This window comes from Halichoeres trimaculatus, unplaced genomic scaffold, assembly GCF_033239565.1.
Source record: "Halichoeres trimaculatus isolate MK-OKI-2021-1 unplaced genomic scaffold, fHalTri1.1 fHalTri1_scaffold_17, whole genome shotgun sequence".
Classification (NCBI taxonomy): domain Eukaryota; kingdom Metazoa; phylum Chordata; class Actinopteri; order Labriformes; family Labridae; genus Halichoeres; species Halichoeres trimaculatus.
In genome coordinates, this window is record NW_027437195.1 from 31,243,974 (window position 1) to 31,255,498 (window position 11,525).

Here is an 11,525-nt window from a genome sequence, read left to right on the forward strand (position 1 = left end):
AAACATTCTAGAATTCTGAAACAGTTCCATAATTCTGGCGTCATTCAATAGAATAATGTTGAAATGCTGAATACTGGTGACATTCTGGAATTTTGGTGACATTTGAAAATCCTAGAAATGTTCTATAACTCTGGGGTCAGAGTAGAGTTATGATAGTGTTGTAGAAAATGAGGAACATTCTAGAATCGGGGTCATAACTGAGAATCCTGTAAACATTCTACAACTCTGTGAACATTCTAGAATCCTGACACAGTTCAACAGTTCTGATGTCATTGAGAATAATGTTGACATTCTGGAATTTTGCTTATAGTCAAGAATTCTGGTGACGTTCAAAAATCAGGAAGAGGTCTATCAGATCCAAAGCCAAACCAGAACCAGAACCTGAAGACCAGTTTGTGAGAGTCCAAAGCTTCAAAGAGGTGGTAGAGTCCCAGTCTCAGTTTCAGTTACTGTGAAGAGGAGACTTTGAGCTGCAGCTTTGACAGGTCAGACTGCAGAAAGAAAGAAAGACCTCCATCACTGAGACAGAGGCAGGAGAAGAACCAGAGGCTGGACCATCAGAGCCCACCAACGGACTCCTGAGAACAGGAAGATGGAGCTATGGACGGATGGATCAGAGTCTGAACTCTTTGCTCCATGATCAGGATTTCTGTGCGCCGTACGTGGAGGACAGGATGGTCCTTCAGTCAGAGAGATCAAATATAAAGAATAAAGAAGTAGCTACAGCTTGGAAACATGGTGGCCCTGCCAGCTCAGCCTCAGTCTGCAGACTCAGACCCTGTGGAGCTGGTTTGGGATGAACTGGACTGGATAGAGAAAGCATTCAGAGTAACATCAGGCGTTAAACTGCTTCATTTCAATAAAGAACTGGAAAACCTGGGCTGTTCTCAAACTGTTGACCTGAAGTGCATCTGGAGAGATGAACCAGCGGTCTTATAGACAGAATAAAGATCATGTTGTGTTTAAGTCGAAGCGCCCTCAGGGCCTCAGCCCAGTTCAGATCTCAGTGGTTTTTGTTCAGAGTTGAGCTGAGGTTCTGGCTCCGGGGGGAAGCATGTGGGGAGCAGCCACCAAGCACCAGATGAGGAGGGATTGGACGGTGATGTCAGAGAGTGTCCAGGAAACACTCAGAGAGTCAGGGAGGTGATTGGGCCATGCTTTCAAACAGATAAATGAAAGTTTTGTGAGTGTGTTAGCCTGCAGGGAGCGTGTTTCCTGGTGCCTCTGTCTCCATCACCGTTCAAACCGTCTCCTGCTGAACTCAGGTGAAGTCACTGCTGCTGCTGTCACCGATGCCTCCTCACTGTGTGAAGCCCAGGCCGGCGACGCGCTGACGGAGGAGTCAGAGCGTCCTGGTGGAGCAGTGACACTCACTAACACCCTCTGGTTTCTGAGATGTGTTTTTTTCTCTGTGAAGCTTCCTCTACAGGACTCGTCCACACTTCCTGGAGCGGTGTGGGGGTTGCGGTAATCACCTGTCACGCTTTATATGACTGTGTTTCTGTCTTTTTCTCTCCTTCTCTCCCGGCTCTCCCCTCGGCCGACCTGCCTGTAGTTATCTTACCGATCTGGATCGTATCTCAGATCCCAACTATCTTCCCACTCAGCAGGATGTGCTCAGGGTGCGCATCCCCACCACAGGAATCATAGAGTATCCCTTCGACTTGCAGAGCATCATTTTCAGGTAGAAAGCAGCCGGTCCCTCCGTCTCGTGTCCTGACATCATTAACTCATTCGCCGTGTTTCTGTGACCCTGCATTAATCCCCATCCTGCTCCCTCAGTCTGTACCTCATCCTGATTTAACAGTCTCCTCCAGCTCTGAAATGAAAAGTCAGTCCACACTTCCTGTACCTCCTGCCACCAACACAAAACACAAACCCCCACCCAGCTCCGAGTCCTACATTCTGGTGCCCGGTCCCTGTAAATGGGTCACCTCCTCTCTTCCTCCTCCTCTCCTCCTCTCCTCTCCGACTGGCAGAAGAAACGAGGTCGTCCTCTCCGCTGTGGAGGAATGTTATTTTGGGCAGCAGGTCCTGCAGGGCCTATATTGGCCCCGGGTCTCTGTGGACCACAGTGGACCAGGCCACCACTAGAGGGCAGGCTTGCTCTGTGAACTGAGCTGAATGTGTTCAGCTCTTGCACAGACCGTGTCACACCTGGTGTGACCGCTCGCACCCCGAGCGTCCAGCGGTGACAGGCGCTCTGATAGTCCAACGTTTAGTGGACGTGGAGCTCTTAGATAACTGGCTCCGGTTCAGAGGTCTGACGTGGAAGACTCTGCCAGATCGCTGTCACAAATGAGGTCTTAATGAAACTGGGACCTGAACTCCCCGACGAGTGAAGGGTGACTTTCTCAAGGAGAGGCTGAAATACTCACACCGTGCCTCAGACAGGGTCTGAGCTCAGGTTTGGATCCAGAGGAGGCAGATTTTCATGATCATGTTTATTCAGACGTCGTTCAGTAAATACCTTTAAAGAAAAGAGGCATCACACACTCGTTAACACACTCATTAACACACTGTCCTGGGCTTATAGCTCCTCATTAGGCGACACGTGAAGCGTCCTGCTTCGCTGAGAAGGATCCCACCAGAGGTGCCCTCTGTCCCTTTCCTCCTCCTGTCCTCTGTGTCCTCTCTGTGTCCTCTCTGTGTCCCCTCTGTGTCCTCTCTGTGTCCCCTCTGTGTCCCCTCTGTGTCCTCTCTGTGTCTCCTCTGTGTCCCCTCTGTGTCCCCTCTGTGTCCTCTCTGTGTCTCCTCTGTGTCTCCTCTGTGTCTCCTCTGTGTCCCCTCTGTGTCCCCTCTGTGTCCTCTCTGTGTCTCCTCTGTGTCTCCTCTGTGTCCCCTCTGTGTCCCCTCTGTGTCCTCTCTGTGTCCCCTCTGTGTCCCCTCTGTGTCCCCCAAACATCGTCCACTTCCTCTTTCCTTCCTCACGTTTGTCTCCAAACTTCCACGTCTGGTTTGGTGCGGTGCTTTGTCACACACACACTGGGAGAGGTCAGGAAAGCTGCCCCCTAGAGAAATAAAGGTGTCATGACCCTTTACTTCACTTTATCACATAAACCAGAGGCTCAGACTGATCTGGTTTCAGACTGAGCCTGGTTTGTTTGAACACCGGGTCTTTCTTTGACGGGGGCTTTGGGTTTGAGGTGGCATGCATGCTCACTTTCACTTTCACTTTCACTTTCATTTCCTTTTACTCAGACAGTTTCTCGTTTTCTTCATCGTTTCTTATGATTTTTGACAAAGATTTTGATCAATCCTTTTCTGAAGGTGTCGAATCCATCGGGTTAAATCAGATGTTGAAATAACAGAAGAAAACACTTCCACAGATCCTATTTATCTGTATTTAGGTCATCTGCTCTGAAAATAGTCTCTTTAACCCTCTGGCCCTGAAAAATAACATCATCCTTACTTCATGAATGTGGCAGAAAAGCCCACCTACAGTGACCCAGAGTTTTTGGATTTTGCATCCAATAATTCTTGTGTAAATAATAAAACAGTCTGAAATATTTAATTAACAGTAACGCTGATTAAAATTCATTTTTATTTTTTGTGCAGTGATTGAAAAACATCAAAACTCCCCCTCTATATGAAAGTGACCTAAAAATGTCCACCTCTTGTAAACATCCTGAAAATGCTGAAAAATTCATAAATTTCAAAATTGTTCTTTTTTTTTTTTTTTTATTTCACAAGTTTATTAAATACATTTAAAATCACAATTTTAAGCAAATCATTTCGATTTTATGATTTTATTCTGCAAACAAGGAATGAAAATGTGGTTTGATTGGGCGTAGATGGGTTAGTGTTTGAAATAAACCGTTTATTTTTGATATATTTCAGGTGCTGAAGTTGTAACGATAACACAGACTCTAGGAAAATTTCAGCCTCAGCAGCTTTAACACAGTTAACAGGGACAGAGGGTTGAGCAGATTTCTCCTCCTGATTAATTGTGTTTATACAATTACTGAATGATGAAGCAGCAAAACATCTTGATGGATTCAAACCTTCAACACTGCAAAAAACAAGTCTTATCAAGTGTTTTTGTCTTAATTTTAGTAGAAAATGTCTTTTAGACTTAATAAGAGCCACATTCCTCTGACCGGTCCAGAAAACGTCTTGTTTTGGATTATTAAAAGACAAAATGAGGTTTGATTTGCTGTAACAGACTACGCAGATTACTTACATAGTTTTTATACATGTACAATAATTCAGACGTATTGGAAAGAAGTTATTAGAATCTTCAAAAACATTTTTGGGAAGACATTGGAATTAAAACCAATAAATGTATCACTAGGGAAGATACCAGTCATTTTAAGTCCAGATAAAAAATATTTATTTCAAATTTTGAGAGTAACAGCAATAAAAATGATAACTAAGGACTAGAAAAAAAATAATTCACCGAATATTAAAAATGGATAACTACAAAACAAGAAGTACTGATGAATGAAAAGATCATGAAATAAGGAACCTGGAAAATGTTTTTCATAAAAAGTGGATTGTAAGAGAAATTGGCTGCGACTAATTTAACATAAAAATCAAATAGAAAAAAAAATTTAGTCATAGTCCTTGCTAGCAAAATTTCACATTAAAATAAAATACACATTTTGTGGATTTTCTTTTTTCTTTAATACAGAAATAATTAGTTAATGAAAACAATGAACTACTAAAGGACTAAGACTAAAAAAGATGAATACAGTAATTAAGACAATCTATGAAATGCTACTATATATGCATATGTATATTTCCTCCTCAGTGTATTTATGTTATTTTTAAACGTTTGTGTGTATGTATGTGTGTTTATGTATACATGTATGTTTTATTTTTTTGGTTGTTTGCGCTGTTTTCATTACTATTATTATTTGAGACAATTTAATTTGATAAATGTTGAGTTTTCACTCAGATTTTAAAAAAAAAATAAAGTAAAAAAAATGGATTTCTGTGACAAGTAAAAAAAAAAACATTTCAGACCTCATTTTTGTCTTTAAATAACTTGAAACAAGACATTTTCTGGACTGGTCAGGTGAATGTGGCTCAGATTGAGTCTAAAAGACATTTTCTACTGAAAATCAGACAAAAACACTTGAGAAGATTTCAGTTTTTTGCAGTGAAAAAGTGAAATTAAAGGCTGTTAAAAAATGAAATTAAGTCTGAAAACTGAGATGCACTGATGTGTTTTTCTTCATCGTGTCGTCTCCTCCTCCTCCTCTCCTTCATCCTGCCGTCAGGATGGTGGATGTCGGGGGTCAGCGGTCAGAAAGGAGGAAGTGGATCCACTGCTTCGAGAACGTCACCTCCATCATGTTCCTGGTGGCGCTGAGCGAGTACGACCAGGTCCTGGTGGAGTCCGACAACGAGGTACGACCGTGTCTGTTTCACAGGAAGCAGTGTTTGTCTCTGTGTTCAGAGGGATCAGACTGGTCTCACTCTGTGCTCGTGTGTCCCTCTGCATCAGAACCGTATGGAGGAGAGTAAAGCTCTGTTCAGGACGATCATCACCTACCCATGGTTCCAAAACTCCTCCGTCATCCTCTTCCTCAACAAGAAGGATCTGCTGGAGGAGAAGATCTCCTACTCCCACCTGGTCGACTACTTCCCAGAGTTTGATGGTGAGGTTTGGTCCTGATACAGCAGCTGACACGAAGCAGAGAAACGTCTCACACAGGGGTGTTCAACCTGTGGCTCTGGAGCTTCATGCGGCCCTTTGACTCCTTTGCAGTGGCTCCATGTAGCTTTAAAAATATCATTAAAATAAAGGTCTTTCAATAATTTTATTTCAAAGGGTATTAATGATAACGACACAGACACTAAGTAAAAACATGATATAATATTTTTTACTAAAAATGCACCACGTCTTGAAACAAAACTTTGAATTTTTTTGTTGGGTTTTTTTGCAGTTTTTTTAATTTTTTTTTTTTTAATTCTTTTTTTTTTTTTGGATTTTTGACATTTTTGCAAATTAAGAAAAAGAGTTCCACATTTTTTTTTAAAGATTTAGCAAATTTTTCATTTTTTATATATATATAGATATAAATCCCTTTTTTGCAATTTTAGAAAATTTTTACAAGTTTTGGAACTTGAGCAAAATTTTGAAATTGCAATATTTAGGTTTTTTTTTTTTTTCAAATTTAGGACATTTCAGCATTTTTTTTTCAATTTTGCACGTTTTTAAATTACATTTTTTTATTTTGCAAATTTTCGTTTTTTTAAAAAAATTTCCAACTTATTGAAATTTCATACATTTTGCGCATTTATAAAATCTAAGACTCTACAAATTTATTTTTTTTTCTTAAATTGACAAATTTATTAAAAATAAAAAACTAAGAAATCACATGTGCAAATTTACAAACACAAAAACTTCTTGTTTGGATAATTATTCACCTGATTATTCACTTTTGTGTCTTGATGTGAAGATAAAGTAGATTTTGCGGCTCCTCAATGACTTTTATCCAGGTGAGCTGAGGAAAAACGTCTCTTTGGAAAGAAAAGGTTGCAGACCCCTGGAATAACACCTGTGTGTGTGTGTGTGTGTGTGTGTGTGTGTGTGTGTGTGTGTGTGTGTGTGTGTGTGTGTGTGTGTGTGTGTGTGTGTGTGTGTGTGTGTGTGTGTGTGTGTGTGTGTGTGTGTGTGTGTGTGTCAGGTCCCCAGAGAGATGCACAGGCAGCGCGGGAGTTCATCCTCAAGATGTTTGTGGACTTAAACCCCGACAGCGACAAGATCATCTACTCTCACTTCACTTGTGCCACGGACACTGAGAACATCCGCTTCGTGTTTGCAGCTGTCAAAGACACCATCCTACAGCTCAACCTCAAAGAGTACAATCTGGTGTGAGGGCTCCACCCACGCACGCCTCCTCCCCATTGCACAAACGCTCACCTCCCCCTGGGAGTGTGTGCTCGACTCCACACGCATCACACAGCGCACACACACAGACACACACACACATGCCCCGACAGAGCCCTCCACCCCCTCCTCCCTCAGTGCGACCCATCACAGCCCCTCCCACCCGCCAGCGCCGCCCTCATCCTCCACCTAAGCTCGCCCTCTTCCTCCTTGGCTCGGCAGCTTGTCGTGTCAGAGTCCTGCTCGTCCCGAAGCTGCTCCGCGTGTCGGCCGGCTCCGGCTGCTGCTGGCTCTGGCACAGACCTTTCACGCGCGGCTGTTTGGTGACATAAAGGGACTTTGGTGATTGTGTGTGTGTGTGTATGTATGGTGTGTGTGTGTGTGAGCATTGACTGGCGAGGAGCTGTGTTTTGGTGCCTCCCAGCATCACACCCCCTCAGCGGTGCGAGCTCAGATCCTCCGCCGTGTCCTCGTTGATCTCCCGTCCCCGCGGCAGGATGTGGACCCTCCTGACGCCAACCACGGACCAGCCTGTGACGTCACGCTCTGAAGGACTGAGTGACAGGAAGTGAGGTCACACGCCGGACACAGGGAGGGCGGGGCGGAGGAGTCTGTCTCCACCTTGCATCTTTGAATGTACCCACCAGTGTGAGCATCGCAATCGCAAAAAATCCTAGAAATCTGTAATGAAGTATCTGCATCTGTAAACACGTAAGACTAAAAGCACGAGAGGGCGAACATAGCTAATCGAAACCTGGTCCCTGCTGAGGTTTTTTAAATGTTTTTAACGATAGAAATTTGTTGCTACGTCTACTTCTATTTAACAAATACTGGGTGGAAGGAAAGGTGGAGAGAAATCCACAAACACTTTTCAACTTTGCAAAACAGCGGCGTCTGAAAAGAAGAACCTGACCTTAGCATCCTTTAACGGTTTTTAGCGGGGTTTGTGTTTCCTGTTTCTCACGCGGCGCCCCTCCTCCAAACCTCTGCTCCGATTGGTGGGAGCAGATGTTGGATGTCATCCCCGCTAACGTCACACCTGCGTCACTCAGCCGTCCAATCAGACACACCCCCTGATGGTGACATCACATCAGGGCGTGCCTCTGTTTACTTTGTTTTTTACTGTATAGTCACTTTGTTTATTGAAAGGTCGCTTCGTGTCGAGCGGTGGGAGGGAGGGAGGGTGGGCGGGGCTACGATCCGTCACAGAAAGCGCACTCTGAAGTCTGCAAACGTTTGTGTATATCTGTTTGTAAATACATATACACACTACACTCCTGTACAAACGCTCTGTGGTACACCATCTTTGGCAAAAAAGGAAAAAGCAAGAAAAAAATCTCGACTCTTTCATTAGCATACGGTTTTTCCTATGACTTTATGGTAGTAGTGATACTGTGATTATGGATTTTGTTCACTTGATTAATAGGACTGCACAGAGCTGAGCGGCGGCGAGGAGAGGAGGCGGCGGGAGGAGGCGCGGCGGTTGCGACGACTCCGCGCGGCTGCAGCAGCTCTGGCTCCTCAGTAACACTAACTAGGGCTGGTAAATCTTCACAGTATGGTGACAAGATGATTTTAAGAGTAATTAAAGATTTTTTTATTTATCTAATTTATGGACCAGGTTTGAAGGTGTTGATAATTTGACTGCTTTTTGATCCTGTCATGTTGAAGCGCTCCTTTTCTCATGGCGGAGCCTACTTGAGTCTGAACTGCTGTAAAAAAAGAAAACAGAAAAAAAAAAAGACAAAAAAACGAATGTCTGGTATAGTAAGGACTTTTATCTCTGCTTTCTATTTCTTATTGAGACATTTCCAGTTGTATTTGCCATCACATCTCCATCCATGATGAAACCGTTTGCTTTTCTTTAGGAGCCCTCACATTTGTTTTGTTTTTTTTTTCATTTCATGAAAAACAAACTTGTATTTCCTCTCGGTTTATAGACGCAGCGCTGTAACGCATACCTAGAAACATGTACAGTACGAACGTAGGTGGACATTTTTTTATCGGTGGTTGACGACCCACGCGGTCCATGCTTGCTCTTTGTAACTTAACACTTCTGTTGCTGGTTTTTTTGCATCGTTAATTTCCAGGTTTTGAGGCTTGCTTTGGTAGTGCCAGTGAAGTGCAGATATACTTTTTTGGTCTTTGACCTTTTCTACAGTGACTTATCCTTCATCGTCATTAAGGGCTATCACAGTGCATGAGACGGCGGCGAGTGGAGCGCGGACCACGGCGAACCACGTCGTCCTGATCCTCCTCCGTACGGAGCGGGCAGGCAGGGTGTGTGAGAGCGTTCGCCGACGCCGAGCAGTGTTTCCATGAGTTTCTGGCCCCCTGGTGGTCTAAGTGTACCTGGTGTCTGGCTCTCTGGCCTCCCTGGTGGTTTTACCTCAGTCAGTATAAACACTTTTCACTCACACACACCTCTACCAGGACGAGTGTTGCATGTTTCCCCGAGTATTCAAAGCTGAAGCCAAGTAACGACCGCTCCTCCGTGCAGAGCTCTGCAGCAGCTGCTGGTTTCCAGTTATCTGAGCTGATTCTTACCCATGATGCACCAAACCGTCTCAGTCGCCTGGTTTGAAACTTTGAGGGTTGCTGCACGGATCAGGAGCTGTTTCAGACTCTCATAAAGCAGCCGGGGTGCAGTAACTCTGCATCGTCTTTGCACCAAAACGAAAAGACCAGTTGTAATAAATGTTTTCCAAAACTTAAAAAAAAAGTTGGGTACAAATCCTGCAGAAGAATTAAAGATTAATTTATCCACTTTAAAGTGTTTTCTCTGATAAATGGAAACCAAAAGCTGCAGACTCTGTTTTAAACTCCTCTCGGAGTCAGTGGAGCTAAATTTTGAGCCGTCGTGCTCCTTTAACGGCCATCCTGTCTGCTAAAACACGACTTTGACAGAGGAAGCAGACAGCCAACGTCGACAGGCTGCTGTCCCTGATAAAGACCCGGGTGCTGGTTCAAAGTGGAACCGGTCCAGGAACCAAGTATTACTGCGTGGTGTTGTTACCGTGTTTGTATTATCAGACCTGACACTACATCTGTGGCTGGCGCTGAAGGGCTGACTGGCTGCTGGTCTGGGTTTTGGTGGCGTGTTAGTTGCACAGCGTGATTTATTTAATCAACACTACGGTTAGGAGGCGCGGCGAGGCCGGCGGTCTCTCTGGAACTCACTACGACTCCTCTTTGCACACGTTTAGACACTTTTATCTCCTGGGAGCTGGAGAGAGCCGGCAGACTGAAACGACTCTGGACGGTTGGACACTACAACACTTATTTATTGCCTTTCAATGCCTTGAACAGAGAGCGACGGCGTTTCCGGCCCTTTAAGGCTCGCTCCGAGGCCTTCCGGTGGCCGTGGTTGTGAGGTCACTTCCTGTGGGCTTGTTGATGGAAAAGTGGAATCAATCTTATCTCTCAGACATCAGTGGGGAGTTGTTGCATATTCAGATCTGAACCGTTCCCGTCCTCTCGTTGTGTTTTCCTCTCTGACGCCGTTTCTTTCTGACGTAGGACCACTCGTATCTTCCCCTCACCCACTCGGCCACACCCGAAGGTGGACGCTGTGCTGGCGTGTGAAATGCTGTGTTCTTTCTTTTGTATGTAAAGCAGATGTAAATGATGTATTATACTGAGTGTGCCAACCCCACTCTCTGGAGCCAGGCTCTCGCTAAGTGCCAACGCCGTGGTCACCATCACAGACCACCTCCTGACATGGGCCCTCTCTCCTCCCACTTTTTCAGTCAAACACACCGGAGACTAAAGGATAGACGGTTAGGTAGACACAAAGACTTTATTCTGTATTTAAGATTGAAGATTTAAAAGATAATCTGCTGTTTTTTAAGAAACTGTAATTATAATTGCATGTGCTGTTTATTTTGTGTTGGCAGTGAGGGCTTTGGTGTTTTCATCGCAGCAGAGCCCTCCACGAAGGGGGTTCGATCAGTTGGTTATTATCGATTATTGATTTACATAACTCTTGCCATATTTTTTTATGTGTTTCATGTATTTGTTTCAACCACTGTTGCCTGATCCTCATTCAAACATGAACATGACTTATGATCATTGCCGCCTTCTAAGAGAGAAACATAATGACAAGGTATCTGTTTTAAATTGAAATAAATTTGTTCCTATACTTGCTCATGGTGTGTGTCGAGTGGGTTTCATGAAAACTGTCTGATTTAAAGGCGTGTGTATTTCTTTGTTCATCACAGCGAGTTACTTTAGACGCATAGGTTATTCCTACCGGTACTTCTAAGTCGATGAAGTTTATCAAAAAGAAGAGAGATCTGTGTTTTTCTCTGCTAAAAATGGTTTCTGTGATGAATTAACAACACAAGCTAAAGGCTAAAACACAGTCTAAAGGCTAAAACACGAGCTAAAGGCTACAACACAAGCTAAAGGCTACAACACAAGCTAAAGGCTACAACACAAGCTAAAGGCTAAAACACGAGCTAAAGGCTACAACACAAGCTAAAGGCTAAAACACAGTCTAAAGGCTAAAACACAGACTAAAGGCTAAAACATGAGCTAAAGGCTACAACACAAGCTAAAGGCTAAAACATAAGCTAAAGGCTAAAACACAAATTTAAGACTAAAACACAAGCTAAAAACTACAACACAGACTAAAGGCTAAAACATGAGCTAAAGGCTACAACACAAGCTGAAGGCTAAAACA

At 43.8% G+C, this 11,525-nt stretch overlaps 1 protein-coding gene across 2 annotated transcripts in view; it reads left to right on the forward strand.

The window, feature by feature from the left end:
• The window catches only part of gna11b (guanine nucleotide binding protein (G protein), alpha 11b (Gq class)), a 40,072-nt gene extending 29,100 nt beyond the window's left edge, over positions 1 to 10,972 (forward strand). Inside the window, exons 4-7 of one of the 2 annotated variants that reach the window (XM_074692546.1) lie at positions 1,556 to 1,684; positions 5,226 to 5,355; positions 5,453 to 5,606; positions 6,639 to 10,971. In XM_074692546.1, coding sequence (XP_074548647.1) covers positions 1,556 to 1,684; positions 5,226 to 5,355; positions 5,453 to 5,606; positions 6,639 to 6,829 — 604 coding nt within the window. In that variant the 3' untranslated portion in view covers positions 6,830 to 10,971. Of the gene's footprint in view, positions 1 to 1,555; positions 1,685 to 5,225; positions 5,356 to 5,452; positions 5,607 to 6,638 lie in introns of both variants that reach the window. The other variant, XM_074692547.1, reaches the window with a different exon arrangement.
• The last annotated feature ends 553 nt before the right edge of the window (positions 10,973 to 11,525 follow it).